Source organism: Pogona vitticeps, chromosome 2 (genome assembly GCF_051106095.1).
Source record: "Pogona vitticeps strain Pit_001003342236 chromosome 2, PviZW2.1, whole genome shotgun sequence".
NCBI classification, from domain to species: domain Eukaryota; kingdom Metazoa; phylum Chordata; class Lepidosauria; order Squamata; family Agamidae; genus Pogona; species Pogona vitticeps.
The window spans coordinates 96,517,193-96,534,946 of record NC_135784.1 but is presented as its reverse complement, the minus strand read 5'-3'; the positions used below and the strand labels follow the sequence as shown (position 1 = coordinate 96,534,946).

Here is a 17,754-nt window from a genome sequence, read left to right as displayed (position 1 = left end):
CAGTATCTTTGCCAAGAAAACCCCATGAAGAGAAACAAAAGGCTAAAACATATGATGCTCAAAGATGAGCCCCTCAGGTCGGAGGGGGTCCAACATGCTCCTGAGGAAGAGCGGAGGACAAGTACAAGTACCTCCAGAGCCAATGAAGTGGTTGGGCCAAAGCGGAAAGGATGCTCAGCTGTGGACGCGCCTGGAAGTGAAAGGAAAGTCCGATGCTGCAAAGAAAAATACTGCATAGGAACCTGGAATGTAAGATCTATGAACCTTGGGAAGCTGGATGTGGTCAAACAGGAGATAGCAAAAATGAACATTGACATCCTGGGTGTCAGTGAACTAAAATGGATGGGAATGGGCGAATTCAATTCAGACTATTATCATATCTACTATTGTGGGCAAAAATGCTGTAGAAGAAATGGAGTAGCCCTCATAGTCAACAAAAGAGTGGGAAAATCTGTACTGGGATACAATCTCAAAAATCATAGAATGATTTCAAGGCTAATAGAGTTTTGTCAAGAGAACAAGCTGGTCATCACAAACACTCTTTTCCAAACACAAGAGGCAACTTTACACATGGACATCACCAGATGGGCAATACCAAAATTTGACTGATTATGTTCTCTGCAGCCAAAGATGGAGAAGCTCTATACAGTCATCAAAAAGAAGACCTAGAGCTGATTGTGGGGCTGATCATCAGCTTCTTAGAGCAAAACTCAAGCTCAAACTGAAGCAAGTAGGAAAAACCACTGGGCTAGTCAGTTATAATCTTAACCAAACCCCTTATGAATACCCAGTGGAAGTGAAGAACAGATTTAAGGAACTAGATTTGGTGGGCAGAGTGCCTCAAGAACTATGGATAGAGGCTCGTAACACTGTACAGGAGGCAGCAACAAAAACCATCCCAAAGAAAAGGAAATGCAAGAAAGCAAAGTAGCTGTCCAAATAGCAGAGAAGGGAAGCGAAACAAAATGCAAGGGAGATAGGGAAAGTTACAGAAAATTGAATGCTGACTTCCAAAGAATAGTTAGGAGAGACAAGATGGCCTTCTTAAACAAACAGTGCAAAGAAATAGAGGAAAAGAATAGAAAGGGAAAAATGAGAGATCTGTTCAAGAAGATTGGAGATGTTAAAGGAACATTTTGGACAAAGGACAAAAATGGTAGGTACCTAACAGAAGCAGTTGTTACAGAACAACTGATTGGTTCAAAATTGGGAAAGGAGTACAACAAGGCTGTATATTGCCAGAAGAAATATCAACAACCTCAGATATGCAGATGATACAACTCTGATGCTCACGACCTGGGGTTCAATCCCAGGTAGCCGGCTCAAGGTTGACTCAGCCTTCTACCCTTCCGAGGTCAGTAAAATGACTATCCAGCTCGCTGGGGGGGGGGGCAATGTGTAGCCTGCATAATTAACTTGTAAACAACCCAGAGAGTGCTTGAAGCACTATAGGCCGGTATATAAGCTGCACACTTTGCTTTGATGGCAGAAAGTGAGAAGGAATTTAAAAACCTCTTAATGAGGGTGAAAGAGGAGAGTGCAAAAAATGGTCTGAAGCTCAACATCAAAAAAAAAACTAAGACTGTGGCCACTGGTCCCATCACCTCCTGGCAAATAGAAGGAGAAGATATGGAGGCAGTGACAGATTTTACTTTTTTAGGCTCCATGATCACTGCAGATGGTGACAGCAGCCAAGAAATTAACAGATACCTGCTTCTTCGAAGGAAAGTGATGACAAACCTAGACAGCATCATAAAAGCAGAGACATCACCTTGCCAACAAAGCTCCACATAGTCAAAGCTATGGTTTTTCCAGTAGCGATGTATGGAAATGAGAGCTGGACCATAAAAAAGGCTGACCGCCGAAGAACTGATGCTTTTGAATTGTGGGGCTGGAGGAGACTCTTGAGAGTCCCCTGGACTAAAAGGAGATCAAACCTATACTTTCTGAATGAAATCAACCCTGAGTGCTCACTGGAAGGGCAGGTCCTGAAGCTGAGGCTCCAATACTTTGGCCATCTCATGAGAAGAGAAGACTCTCTGGTAAAGACCCTGATGTTGGGAAAATGTGAAGGCAAGAGGAGAAGGGGACGACAGAGGACGAGATGGTTGGACAGTGTCATCGAAGCTACCAGAATGAATTTGACCCAACTCCGGGAGGCAGCGGAAGACAGGAGGGCCTGGCGTGCTCTCGTCCATGAAGTCACGAAGAGTCGGACACAACTTATTGACTAAACAACAAAGACTAACTAAGTTATTTCAGTGTAAGCTTTTGTGGATCAAAATTCCCTTCTTCTAACACACTTTGGAGGGTAGCTTTTCCCAAGCAGACACTACTAAGGGATGCCAGGCTACAAATTCAGGCACTCCAGATAGGACAGCCAATGATCCATGCTGCCTGGGGATTGCCAGTAGTCATCATTCAGTCTCGAGAGACTATGGTAATGTGCTCTGTATGGAGGTCTTGGAACAGCCTCTAGTGTGGCTGAGAAGGCCAATTCGAGAGTGACAATCTCTTCCACATTGAAGACAAATACAATCTGTCCCCTGTCCAGCTCCCTGGTTTTGCTTGTTTTGGGACTGCCTCTTTGCCTCGGCCTGCTGTACAAGTGTCTCTTCAAATTGGGAGAGGCCATGATGCACCGCCTGCCTCCAGGCTGAATGCTCAGACGTCAAGGTTTCCCATCTGTTGAGGTCCATTCCTAAGGCCTTCAGATCCCACTTGCAGATGTCCTTGTATCGCAGCTGTGGTCTCCCTCTGGCACGGTTTCCCTGCACTAATTCTCCATACAGGAGATCTTTTGGAATCCAACCATCAGCCATTTTCACGACATGCCCAAGCCAACATAGACAGCGCTGTTTCAGTAATGTATACATGCTAATAGTTGTTGTGGGTTTTTCGAGCTCTTTGGCCATATTTTTAAGGTTGTTCTTCCTAACGTTTCACCAGTCTCTGTGGCCAGCATCTTCAGAGGACAGCACTCTGTGCTTTGGTCATGCTAAAAATTCCAGCTTGTTATAGGACGACTCTATTTTGAACTTTGTCCTGCCAGGTGATACCAAAAATGCATCGGAGACAACACATATGGAGGGTGTTCAGCTTCCTCTCCTGCTGTGTACAAAGTGTCTGGACTCACTGCAGCACAGGAGTGTGCTCAGGACACAGGCTCTATAGACCTGGATCTTCATATGTGTCGTCAGCTTCTTATTAAGCCATACTCTCTTTGTGAGTCTAGAGAACATGGTAGCTGCTTTCCCAATGTGTTTATCCAGCTCGACATCTAGGGAGAGAGTGTCAGAGATTGTTGAGCCAAAGTACACAAATTCATGAACAACTTCCAATTCTTTCGTGGAGATAGTAATAGAGGGAGGTAAGTCCACACCCTGGCCTGGGGACTGTGGTTTTGTAATCCAATACATCTGTACAGGCCCAGGTTAAGGAATGCTGCTGAAGGGGTACAGCCTCTTGCATCCAATGAGACAGACTTCTGACTAAACCCAGTGCTGCACTGACAGAGTCTGCAGCGAGAGCCAAGGCTTTGGGAGGTTAAGACTAAACAAAAAGCAGTTGAGAATAAAGAACGCAAGCTCTCAGAATAAGAATTAAATTCTGTACCATTCAGTCAATTCTGATTTAAAGCAAAAACCCACCCCAGTAATCAGAAGAGGTTCACCAGTCCCTTCTTCTGATGCCACTCTGCAGTTTGCCCATGGCTGCACAGATGGAACCACATCAACTATCCCCACTGAATCTCCATTATACCTCCCCTACCAAGAGAGGTGCCCGCTGGGCAAACCCATCGCACTATATCAACTTGAATAACCTTGAAACACTAACATTGAAATCCTCACTGAAATAAAAGCAATGACTTTGACCAAGTACAACAATTACAGAGTCTGTTAAATATTTAACATATAGAATTGTCTAGCTTCAGACCACAAATGATCTTCCAAAAGCTGCACTGATATCAGTGGAATTATTTCAAGCAGTTGGTTTTCAAGGCCTCAGCCTTCACTATCTTTTCTTTTCTTTTCTTTTTTTTGTCACCACTACCATAGGTAAAGATTGAATCCTAATACCTATAGAAAAATATTATGGCCTAGAATGGCAGAAGAGATAGGTCATCGATGTATTATTCCAATTCACGTTTAAGAGTTACCTAACATTCTCTGTGACTTATTTGTTTTTCTGAATTCCATTTCTATTTTAACATGAATGGAAGCAGGTTTCACAACAAGGACCACCTCACCACCAAAGACAAATGTCGCAGTGAAAAGATAAGTCAAGAGATTGCATCCATGCCTTTTCCTCTGAAAGACTCTTTTTGCCCAGCCTCTCACTTATATTTGCTTTTCCTCTCAATCTGCCTCCAAGACAAGAAGTAAATATTACTGGAGAAAAAACAACAACAAAGGAAACGTAGTGCATGGACACAGGGGGGGAGGCAATATCTGTTAGCTGGGGAAACATACAATACCACTTTCACACATGCCATCTATCACTCGCTCTTTATGTATCTGTTCAACAGAAATTCTATTCTAACATTGAGCCCATGGCATCATTACATCTCATTAAACCTGAGGGCGGGGCTGAGCCACACGGGAATATCCAGATGATGATACTTGAAGACCTACTGGGTCATTTTCAATCTTGGGATTTCACATGGTCATAAGTAGTTTTAGAATTCCTCCTGCATTCATAACCCAGGAGAAGGAAAGGAAATGAGTAGAAAAACATATGCTCTAGCTAGACAGGGTCCCAGATTTCCTAGGAGATTCTAGGAATTATAGTTCAAAAAAATAACTTTGCCAGTCTGTGGGGCGAAAAGAACATTTTCCTAAACTTCAAAAAGTTACTTTTGAGAATCCAGAATTTTTTAAAACAATGTTTCTGAAATCCTGGACTTTTCTGTCCATCAGTTGTGGATAAGGTTGAGCTGGATAGACCTTTGGTCTGAAGGCAACTTCTTAATTACATGGCCTGATTATTATTTCAAAATAAGCATATGAGATTTTTGGCTTATCAGAAGCTGAAAGTCCTCTTCCTTACCCCCACCGCTGAATGAACAGACGAAAAAAGCACCTTTCCCCTGGGTTGTGCTGGAGGAGGCAGAGAAGGGAAGTCCATGCTCCTGCTGCGACTGGATGATAGTGTGAAGAGCAGGAGAAAAGCTGCACATGTCACCTGGTGAGTGGGGGAGCTGGCTGGCGGGGGGGGGGGAGGAAGATGTGGCACCTGTGATGCCGTGCCAACAAACTGGCACAAACCTCTGAACCAAGGCTCATGCCCATCACGACTCATACGTTCTGCACAACTGAACACATAATTTGCCAGGGTATGCTGCCTACAAAGAGCATCGCATTCAATTGCAATTAAAGTACTGTACTTCCCACAAGCTCCCATTATGTCAATAAAATATTGCAATAATAAATAAAATATAATTGCATTTTATATGTTATTTTAACGTGTTTTAACTGATGTACGCCGCCCCGAGTAGACGTTGTCTAGAGGGGCGGGGTAAAAATTAAATAAATAAATAAATAAATAAATAAATAAATAAATAAATAAATAAATAAATAAATAAATAAGTTTCCTGCCATCTCACAGCGCTCAAAATCTTCACCATGTACAAGAGAGTCAGTACTGTATTGTGGTTCCATTTGAAGCATCTAGCACTGACATCCTGAACTTCCAGGAACTACAGATCCCACTGGGGATACACAAAAGATGCTGTTTGGACATCATCCTTTGAACTTTGAGGAGAGGGCGCCTACCCTCCCCCCACCCCATGGCAGAGCTGGCCCTTAATTTGGACAATGGAAGATCACCCTACATTGATGAAGTCACTGTAAGGGTTAGTCCGGAGTCAGTAGGTGTGAAGTCCAATTTTATAGCCTTCAGGTTCTTCCTCACCCTACAATAGGGAAGTACATATTTGTACGAAACTGGCCACTTTAAACTATTCATAATGACCAGAACGGTGATAAGGCTATCTCCGGCAAATACTTCCTCATTGCAAATGGTAAAACCTGAGAGAACTGATACAAAACAAGATCCAAGATATATCTAAAGTACAGTACATTGTGGACATTGGCATTGCCAACTGATCGGCTCAGTGATTATTTTCCTAAACACTGATCAGAAATATACAACATTTTATTATTACAGATACTTAAAATGCATCATACACATCAATAATGGCTGACTTAATTTGGCTACTGGAATAATTGAGAATACAGCTGAGATTCTCTGCGTAATCACTTCAACACACACACACAGCTCTGAACTTCATCAGTTATATTTTTCACTCTGGCAGGGTGACTATTTGAATAGCTGTCACAGGACATTCCTTGATTTGAAAATATCCTAGGTTTAAGCTACCTAAAGAGAAGAATTCTTTTTGCTTCTGCCACACATTCAGTTGTCCATAGCATGAATAGCTGTGTGTTGTTATGTTGTTATTTTAGCTTGTGTCAGGGGTGTTCACTAACTTCTTGCCTCATCACTGGCTTCTTTCTCCGCAAGCTAGTAATCATGCAGAGCACCAGAGCACAATGTTCTGCAATTCCAGGCAGGGCTCAGGCAAATATGCATAAGAAACAAGTGCATCTATATAGATATAAATTTGAATGTGCCTCTTTTATGCAAAGGGGTGATATTAGTTGATAATGCATCTCCTCTTTGCTTGCTGGAGCACAAGTGATCACTTTGCTGGCTTCCCTCTTTTTCCAGCATGTGCCCATGCAACCAATGTCCAGTGTGCTGTTCACCCTTTTAGTGGGTATAACTGCGACTGTGGAATCTGCCATGGCAATCCAAAGAGGGGCTGGTCATGAGTAGCACACAACTGGCACCTCATCAGATTACCATGGCACCCTCTGCAGGAGGAACTCCACACACTTGTAAACAATGGACGGGCCACTAAACGATGTTTCTCAGTTCCTTTCCCCTCCTAGTCCAAGAGGTGCTATTCTTAGCCAATCTTTTTATTTGTTTGTTTGTTCAATCATTCATTCATTACTCTTCTGAAACTCATGTTTCTCAAAGACACGAAAGGCAATGCAGATACCAGGCAGTCTCTGGACCTGCTCCTCAACGAAAGAAACTTTAGGTAAGAGCTCGGAGAGACAATCAAGCCTTCACTGAGGTAGCCACATGCACCAGTTTGGGTGAAGGCTTTCAGAGCCTTGTCTCAGTAATAAGGAAGGAAGCAGCTGGCCTTTTCGCACCTCTGGATGCAAGAACTGCTTCTCCTTCACCAGCCTTAACTGACCGAGCCTCTGTTGTGAACAAACAGCTGTCAAGTTTGCCTCCTGTTTCCTTATTTGGGGCAAACCATAAGCTGAAGGTGAGCCTGAGGAACAATTCACCCACAGGATTTGTCCAGAATTTTGAAGTTATTCTCTCTCTTTCTCTGTGTGATGTGCCAACAAGTCAGAACTAATTTATAGTGATGCAAATAAGGCTTTCAAGGTAAATGAAATATTTAAAGATTCGCTTTACCAGTTCCACTCCACCCATGAGTTTCCACAACTGAACTGGGATTCGGAGTCAGGACTCCTGAGACCTAATCCATTTATCTACCCACTACATCGCACAGGGTAGGTCCTTTCTGTGCTAGGTTTCCCAGACATCTCCCAGCCAACCAATCAACATGGCTACTTCAACACTGAATGAGAGATTCTGGAAGCTGTTTCCAAGCTCTACATTTGTACAGCAAAGTTGCCCATAAAATAGTACTGCAATTATGAAGGGAAAAGAAAAGAGGCCTTAAGAAAATCCATATCCTCACCAAAGTTTCCCCTCCCAATCTCATCCCGATCATGTCATCCCCTGTAGGTTTTTCAAGGCTGAGGCTTCAATATAAACCTTTGAAATCATGGTATAGTTGCATTACAGAGCTGTCAAACACTGCAGCTGGTCATCACAAAAAGGTGCCCTCTTTCCAAGACTCAAACAAAGAAATTGAAGAAATTTACTCCTCTTTTCTTCTCTTTCAAGTACCTCTTCTTCCACGAAATCCTCCCAGAGCCACAAAGATTAAAATTTGTTGCTATGGTTCACCTGCTATCTGCTGTCAATTCCAACAACTCTTTTTCCTATTTTCTCTAGGACAAATGGACCGGTCCCCATGAAAAAGATCCCCGTGAATAAAAATCTGATATCAGAAACAAGAAATATTCAAAAACCAGACAGAAAACACACCAACCTTCCAGGATACTTTGGTACAGATATTTAAGTAGCCATTGTCAAGAAGAGAGACTTCAAAGGTAGAGGTGTGCACATGTGGAGCAGTTAAAGATCAAATCAGATGACAGTGATAGCATATCAGTATGAACTAAAGGCGTGCTAGTATTCCAGCAATGCAGATCCTTCCAAGCTTCATGCCTGAGCAATCAGATGAAGTCTCTTGATGACAAACTACAAAGCAGCACAACTTAATTTGCATGCCATAGGAGGTGAGAAAAATCCCATGCTGCAACCATCAGGCATCTTTTATCACTTAAGGGGTTCCCTCTTCTAATCACACATGACTTCTATTATCTAGTTTGATTCTCAGTAAACAACTCACTAAGATGCCTCCATCCCTTCTGAGGCCACGTTATCGGAATTTTCACTGTCAGCATTTTCTGCGAGTGACTTCCCTTTCACCTCACTTTCAACAATCTCCTTCCCTCCCAACTATATGTGTGGAGAATATATACCTGAAATTCTCAATAATTGTCCAAGCAACTAAGGAAGTGGGCTACAATCCACTGAACTGATATAAGAAACATGTGAGATTTAAAATGCAACAAGACTCTGACTGACTGCTGTTCAAGGTGAAGAGATGAGTTTCAGCTGAAATTTACAGAGGTAGAAATAGAGATCTCTCTGAAAATTCAGCCAGATTTAGGCTAAGATCCTATGGCCCAGGGAACGCATACCTAAGGCCAAAAAAATGAATTTGAAGTCCACCTCTGAGGTAGCTTTCAAAGCTCTGATCTCAGAAGGAGAGAGCTGATCTTTGATCTCCTCCAAGCCCTGCCCTACCATCTTGGAATTTTTCACAGTGGCCTCTCTTCATGGTTAGGACTCATACAGGGGCCAAAAGACACATTGAGAAGGGTGAGGAGAGATGGAACATGGACCTAATGACCATGGTGCAAGCACAGTCTGAATTTACATTACTTTGGGTCACTTGAGCACCTGACTGAACACAATGTACTCTGTAAAATCCAGGTGTGTTTCAGAATACTTATCCGACCCTTCCTTCTCATTACTTGCAACTTCTACACCTAAATACAAATTTCTCTCTTCATCACATACATACATACATACATACATACATACATACATACATACATACATACATACATACATACATACATACATACATACATACATACATACATACATACATACATACATACATACATACATACTGAGAAAAAGTACATATTTCTATGTAACACTGTGTTTCCACTAAAGCACTCCAGAACTATGGCCCCTTACTGCTATGTAGCACCAATTCCACAGCAGTGTTAGTCCACTGACACTAGGAAGTGGAGGTCAGATTGTCTAGCAAAATACACTTCCAGCTCTTAGGCCACTGCCTGGAATACAGAATGACGCCTGAGAATTTGTCACATTCTAGACCAGCCTTTTCCCATCTGGCGTCACCTAGATGTGTTCAACTGTTATTCCTATCATTCCCATCAAACCTTGTCATCAGCTGAGGAACTGTAGCTCAGGACATCCAGACAGCGTCCAATGCTCTCTCTCAACAGGCCAGGTCTGATGTTTTAACTCCAGTGTTGAAAAGGTGGAACAGCCAGAGAACCAGCTTAGGACCAAGAGATCCTGTCATCCTAGACACCACCAAGCACACCAACATATAGCTTCTAGAAGGGATTCTATGTTTGTGACAGCGAATTGCGAAAGAAGGTTTGAGACCTCATTCCATGGTAGAATGCCTACTCTCATTTGGGACTGCCCACCCTACTCGTTCCTCCCAGGCTGGCCAGCTGAGTGCTCTGATCCTGAGAAAGGCCTGGAAAGACAGCACAAAGGAGCCAGGTCTTCTCGGTGGTTGTTCCCTGCCTTTGAAATGAACTGCCCCCTTTAATTCACCTGGACCTCTCCTTGGCATCTTTTAAGAAACTCTTTAAAACACATGTTTTTTCAGGCTTTTCAACACCAGCCAATTTAAGAATTTGCTGACTGTGAACTTCTTACTCAACTGTTGCCAATTTTAGTCTCTTTAATATTTGTTTAATTTATTTAATTATGTTTTGATTGTGTTATTTTCATATCTTGTGGTTGTTTGTAAACTGCCCAGAGTGACCATTCATTAGATGGGCAGTATATAAATCCAATAAATAAATACAGAAATATAACACACGATGAAACAGGATCAGAAGAGTTAATGTGCCCATAGGTTCCTATTCCAGCAGAACAACTCTGGCAAAAGGAAACCTGACAATTCTTATCTTCGTGCTATGCCTCTTACATTTTAGATGGATTCTGCACAGGAGTCACACAACACTGGAGGGTGATGATGTGAACTTAAGTCCACTTCTCATAAAAGTACTAACTACTGCAAGAAGTGAAAGGAAAGTCCAATGCTGCAAAGAAAAATACTGCACAGGAACCTGGAATGTAACATCTATGAACCTTGGGAAACTGGATGTCGTCAAACAGGAAATGACAAGAATAAACATTGACATCCTTGGTGTCAGCGAACTAAAATGAACAGGAATGGGTGAATTCAATTCAGACAATTATCATATCTACTATTATGGGCAAGAAGCCCGTAGAAGGAATGGAGTAGCCCTCATAGTCAACAAAAGACTGGGAAAAGCTGTACTGGGATACAATCTCAAAAATGATAGAATGATTTCAATACAAATCCAAGGCAGATCTTTCAACATCACAGTAATCCAAGTTTATGCACCAACCACCAATGCTGAAGAGGCTGAAACTGACCAATTCTATGAAGACTTACAACACCTTCTAGAACTGACACCAAAGAAAGATGTTCTTCTCATTCTAGGGGACTGGAATGCTAAAGTAGGGAGTCAAGAGATAAATGGAACAACGGGTTAGTTTGGCCTTGGAGTTCTAAATGAAGCAGGGCAAAGGCTAATAGAGTTTTGTCAAGAGAACAAGCTGGTCATCACAAACACTCTTTTCCAACAACACAAGAGGCGACTTTACACATGGACATCACCAGATGGGCAATACCGAAATCAGATTGATCATGTTCTCTGCAGCCAAAGATGGAGAAGCTCTATATAGTCAGCAAAAACAAGACCTGTGACTCTGATCATCAGCTTCTTAGAGCAAAACTCAAGCTCAAACTGAAGAGAGTAGGAAAAGCCACTGGGCTAGTCAGGTATAATCTAAACCAAACCCCTTATGAATACCCAGTGGAAGTGAAGAACAGATTTAAGGAACTAGATTTGGCGGACAGAGTGCCTGAAGAACTTTGGATAGAGGCTTGTAACATTGTACAGGAGGCAGCAAGAAAAACCATCACAAAGAAAAGGAAATGCAAGAAAGCAAAGTGGCTGTCCAATGAGGCCTTAGAAATAGCAGAGAGGAGAAGGGAAACAAAATGCAAGGGAGATAGGGAAAGTTACAGAAAATTGAATGCAGACTTCCAAAGAATAGCAAGGAGAGACAAGAGGGCCTTCTTAAATGAACAATGTAAAGAAATAGAGGAAAATAATAAAAAAGGAAAAACCAAAGATCTGTTCAGGAAAATTGGAGATATTGGGAGGAACATTTGGTGCAAAGATGGACATGATAAAGGACAAAAATGGTAGGGACCTCACAGAAGCAGAAAACATCAAGAAGCGGTGGCAAGAATACACAGAGGAATTATATCAGAAAGATTTGGATATCCCGGACAACCCAGATAATGTAGTTGCTGACCTTGAGCCAGACATCCTGGAGAGCGAAGTCAAGTGGGCCTTAGAAAGCATGGATAACAACAAGGCCAGTGGAGGTGATGGCATTCCAGTGGAACTATGCAAAATCTTAAAAGATGATGCTGTTAAGGTGCTACATGCAATATGCCATCAAGTTTGGAAAACTCAACAGTGGCCAGAGGACTGGAAAAGATCAGTCTACATCCCAATCCCAAAGAAGGGCAGTGCCAAAGAATGCTCCAACTACCGTACAATTGCACTCATTTCACACGCTAGCAAGGTTATGCTCAAAATCCTCCAAGGCAGGCTTCAGCAGTATGTGGACCGAGAACTCCCAGAAGTACAAGCTGCATTCCGAAGGGGCAGAGGAACTAGAGACCAAATTGCTAACATGCGCTGGATTATAGAGAAAGCCAGAGAGTTCCAGAAAAACATCTACTTCTGCTTCATTGATTATGCAAAAGCCTTTGACTGTGTGGGCCACAGCAAACTACAGCAAGTCCTTAAAGAAATGGAGTGCCTGACCACCTTATCTGTCTCCTGAGAAACCTATTCATGGGACAGGAAGCAACAGTTAGAACTGGATATGGAACAACTCTTTGGTTCAAAATTGGGAAAGGAATATGACAAGGCTGTATATTGTCCCCCTGCTTATTCAACTTATAAGCAGAATACATCTTGCGGAAGGCTGGACTGGAGGAATCCCAAGCCGGAATCAAGATTGCCGGAAGAAATATCAACAACCTCCGATATGCAGATGATACCACTCTGATGGCAGAAAGTGAGGAGGAATTAAGGAACCTTGTAATTAGGATGAAAGAGGAGAGTACAAAAAACGGTCTGAAGCTCAACATCAAAAAAACTAAGATCATGGCCACTGGTCCCATCACCTCCTGGGAAACAGAAGGGGAAGATATATAGGAAGTGACAGATTTTACTTTCTTGGGCTCCATGATCACTGCAGATGGAGACAGCAGCCATGAAATTAAAAGATGCCTGCTTCTTGGGAACAAAGCCATGACAAACCTAGACAGCATCTTAAAAAGCAGAGACATCACCTTGGCAACAAAGGTCCACATAGTCAAAGCTATGGTTTTTCCTGTCGTGATGTATGGAAGTGAGAGCTGGACCATAAAGAAAGCAGACCGCCGAAGAATTGATGCTTTTGAATTGTGGTGCTGGAGGAGGCTCTTGAGAGTCCCCTGGACTGCAAGGAGAACAAACCTATCCATTTTGAAGGAAATCAACGCTGAGTGCTCACTGGAAGGACAGATCCTGAAGCTGAGGCTCCAATACTTTGGCCATCGCATGAGAAGAGAGGACTCCCTGGAAAAGACCCTGATATTGGGCAAATGTGAAGGCAAGAGGAGAATGAGACGACAGAGGATGACATGGTTGGATAGTGTCATCGAAGCTACCAACATGAATTTGACCCAACTCCACGAAGCAGTGGAAGACAGGAGGGCCTGGCATGCTCTGGTCCATGGGGTCACAAAGAGTTGAACACGACTTAATGACCGAACAAGAACAACTGCATATTAGCAAGCCTCTTTTTCAAATAATGAGATATTTATTCATTCATTACATTTTTATACCATCTTACTTAGTGAATCCACTACTCTGGGCAGTCATACAAACTAAGGATACAGATGTTGGATGTAATTAGAAATTCATTCCATAAAGTAAAACTAAGCAAATTTTATTCTATACAGCACATTGCAACTAGTCTAAATATATAGCTTAAGACACACAGTTTGTCTTCTCCGCATGAGTGCTGGAATGGAAAACTAGAACTAGTTTCCAGCTGTATACATGCATACAAACAACTCCTCAGTACGTAAGAGTCATCACGTAGGATGCATACAGTATGAAAGTTATTAAATCTCTTTCTTCTAGATCCTCCTTGGCTGAATAGAAACAGACTTTTCCAATCTGGAGGCCCTCCTGAGGTGCTTGAGCTATAGCTGTCCCCAGCTGCCAAGCCTTGTTGGCTAAGGATGATGGGAGCTCTGTCAGGGAAGCCTAGTAGACAGGCAGGAGAAATGAAATGAGGCAGGCACCTCAGAAAGGGATTAGAGGTTAATCATAATCTTTGAACAAATTTCCTCTCCAAAGACAAAAACCAAGCAATTTACACTGAAGCCTGTGTTTTAGCATTATGATCTCTTTAAAATGCACACACACACCTCTCCAGTTTAGCCCCTGCTAAACTGAAGATGGGAAAAGATATTACACAGATGGAAAACGTGGAGATGACAGCATTAGGTCCCTGTTTTAAAGGTGCTGAGAAGCTTCAAGAGGACTAAGAAGTTTTTCATGTTGATAATTAGTGATTTGTCACAGCAATTTATGTGTCAGTGCAGAGTGATCCAGCTCCCCGGCTATCTATAAAAGAAGCTAATTCTTCCTCACACCTTAGTGCATGCAGGGAGAACATTTGCTTTATTTGATTTCACAATGAACGTAACCCATGAGGTGTCGTGGGTTTGCTTTTGTTTTGTAAGGCTGACGATCGGCATATTTCCCATCAAAAGAAAAGGGAGGGGGGGCAAAAGGCGGGAGGGCCATTCTTTCTCTCAGGTGTATCATAAGAAAGCATCTTACCAGCCCATCACAATTACTGATGGCCACAGAAGCATTCGGCAGGTCAGTGATATCTCCCACATAGAGACAATTCCCAGAGAGCGGCTCTGTGTAAGTCAGGTTCGAATCCTCTTGCCATTCCACTGTCGCTCCTGGAGCCACCAGCCTAGAGTTGGGTCTCAGCCTGAAGTGAAACTCTCTTCCGAAAACAGTGACATTGTAGAAAACCTGCCCGTCCCCACTTTGGTGCGGAAGATCTGCTGTGTCCCTTCGGAAGCGCTTGGTCGAGACACCGGACACCACATGGGACAGAAACCTGCCCTCGGAGTCGGTGCTAGTCGGAATGACAAGGCTGTACTCTTCTAAACTGCCCCAAATAACATCTGGAAATAGAGAAGGAGAGGGAGAGAGGATCAATACCAGGCAACAATTAAAGCCACACGGAGCACTGCCACCTTAAAAAGAGGGATATGTTGCATCCTACAGTTGTCTGAAGCGTGCACCTCTCTTTCCTTCCTTAGCGTGTCTCTCATGCACACAGGCATACCATAAAGTTCATTCAACTATAGGGGGCTGAAACAACACGAACAGAACGGAATCTTTCCAGCTGTTTTTTTTTTTTTTTGAACCGGTTCCCCAACTTTCCATTGGGGTTGAGGACAGTCGATCTCCCTGGGTTGGGTGAAGTGGGGTGGGGGCGGTGAAGAGGGAGGCTGAAGGCAGCCCAGGGTAAATGAGACTCAAGTCACTGGAGCTGATGAAGGAGGTGTGTACAGGGAGGTACCTGTGAGGAACTTGAGGGACACACAACATTTCGCAATCACAATCAACTTTTAAAACTTTGACCCATGCCTATCCCCTGTCCTGCGGCCACCAAGCAAATGTGGCTGATAGCAAAGGAACTTTAAAGTTTCTCACTGGCAGTTACAATGGAAAAGTTCTTTAAAAATATGCATATAATATATATCGGTGTCGAAACCGTTTGCCCCGGTTCATTTTCCTCGTTTAATTTAAACAACAGCCGGAAAATAATACTTCAGCAGTCGCTGCCAGGTGTTTTATTCCACACATGGAATTCCAGGAACTGACTCGCTAGACTCGGATGATGCTGCCACGCGCTTTCTACTGTAAAGAGAGTTCACCCGAGGTTCCCGCTTCCCCCGTTTGGCCAGCAAAACTCTCAGGTCGGTCCTCTCCTTCCCTCCCTCCCCGCCTCCGGCGTTTCGCCCGAAGGTCCCAGGGAGCGCCCTTTCCTTTCTGCCTCGCTCCTCAGGGACTCGGAGGGAGACCGCGCGCCAGGGAAGGGAAAGGAAAACGCGGCGGCGGCGGCGGCGGGAGCCACACGTGGCGGCTGAGGCGGAGGCGTCAGGAGAGCCCCCCCCCCCCCGCCAGCCCTTCTGGGGCCGGTCGGCGCGGCGCGGAGAAGAAGTGGCGCTGGCCAAATTTTTTTTAAAAAAAAGACGAGGGAAAAAGTCCTTCGCGGGTGAAGTTGAGAAAGAGAGCCCGAAGGGGAGCCGGGCAAAGAGGGGGGTCAACAACCGGCGGCGGCGTCCGCAGCTCCCTCCTAGCAGCAGCTCCTGAGGCGCTGGCGCTGGGGGACAAGGCGGCAGGGTGCGCGCCGAGGGAAGCCTTTTCCGCCTGCCCGCCCGCCCCCTCTCCACTCCCTCAGCGTCCCCTACCTCTCTGCGGCGGGGGACTCTGCGGGGCCCCGGGGGCCAGGAGGAGCGCCCAGCAGCCGACGGCGAGGAGCGAGGCGAGGGCGGCGGGAGGACCCATGGCAGGCGGCGCGCAGCCGGAGCCCGGCTTTTGGAGCCAGCCTTAAAGTTCCCGGCAGGGGGCTCCGGCCACATTGGAGGGCAGCCGGCACCGCCCTCTCTTGCCCGGCGGCGCGGCGGGAGAAGCCCTCAGCAGCCCGGGCGCTGGTGGTGCTCCTCCTGGTCGTCGTCCTCCGCCTCCTCGCCCTGGCGCATCCACCCCGCTCTCCTCCGGCGCTCAGCAAGCGGCAGCTCTCCTCGGCGAAGGCAGCGCAGCGAGAGACTCCAGGACGCGGCGGGCTGGGAAGCGCAGGGCGTGCGGGAGGGAAGTCCGCCTGATTGACAGAGGAGGCGCCGCCGCTGCTGCCTTGGCCGCCCCTGCCGCTGCCTCGCCTGGCCTGGCCTGGCGGCTTCTTCGCCGCGGCCGCTCTCCCTGGAACTCGCCGGGCTCCCGCCGCCCTCTGGGACCAAACTCTGCAGCCGCCTCCCGTTACGGGACACTTTTCTTCAAGACGGCTTAGAGGCGGTTCCTGCGGGATCCTGACCGTCCCTGTTCCCCTCCCCCCCCCGCCGCCGTCAATCGACAAAGCGCTGCTGCTGCTTCGCCGAAGCGAGAGACCAAGAAGGGCGAGATCGCACATCGGATTGCACCAAAAAAAAGCACACGCGCAAACACAAGACACACAAACGCACCGCCTGGGTATCTTGTCAGGTTCTTCTTCTGGTGTTTCTGATGCACACTTAGAAAGAAACTTCATATAAATATTGTATACCTGAAGATCTTCCAAAGTTCAACTAGAGATGCAATCTGTTTGGCTTAATTGCCACCCTCCCCAGCAAAAAAAAAAAAAAAAAAGTATTATTTCATATGTCATTTCCTCACTCTGACCATAATGGTTTTGTTCTGTTACTAGAGTTCATGCCTGATTGGACCAAAGATTCTGGAATCCTTAGCATGTGGCTTGTAAAGGAATCCACAGCAGCAAGAAAAATCTCACCTGATTGCTTATTTCCTCTGCTTCCTGGATCCTTCCAGTTAGGGCTAGCCCTACCATTAGGGCAATGGGTCTCATGGCCTCAAGTGGCAGGTCCTGGGTGTTATAGGCAGCTTAGACCTGCTGAAACCCTGAGCAAGGAGGACCCATAATCTGGTCCTCAACCTGTCCTTGCAGGACCCTGTGGTGACAGCAGTGCTGGGCAGGCCCTAGCGGTTCATAATCGGTAGTAAGGACCATTGAATACAGGAATGCTTGTTTCTGGGTGAACTAAGGGCAGGCTGTAAGGATTTAAAAATGGGGAGGGGGGATAGGAATCAGGAGAGGGACATAGACATACATCTTATTAGATTCTTTTAAGTTTAATTCATTCTTTCTAATTTCACCATCTCCTACCAGCTCAAATCTATGTTTTAAAAAAGGACTACACATGGATCATTCCTGTGGCAGTAAAATAATTATATTAATGTGCAGCAAGGTACCCACAGAATCTCAATACTTGCACTG

At 44.8% G+C, this 17,754-nt stretch overlaps 1 protein-coding gene across 2 annotated transcripts in view; it reads right to left on the bottom strand.

Moving 5' to 3' along the window:
- The window catches only part of ADAMTS2 (ADAM metallopeptidase with thrombospondin type 1 motif 2), a 330,178-nt gene extending 313,756 nt beyond the window's left edge, over nt 1–16,422 (bottom strand). For both annotated transcript variants that reach the window (XM_020782724.3, XM_072990085.2), the window contains exons 1-2: nt 16,178–16,422; nt 14,520–14,881 (exon numbers count right to left, since the gene is read on the bottom strand). In XM_020782724.3, the coding sequence (XP_020638383.3) occupies nt 14,520–14,881; nt 16,178–16,274 (459 nt within the window). In that variant the 5' untranslated portion in view covers nt 16,275–16,422. The remainder of the gene's footprint in view (nt 1–14,519; nt 14,882–16,177) is intronic.
- Nucleotides 16,423–17,754: the final 1,332 nt, after the last annotated feature.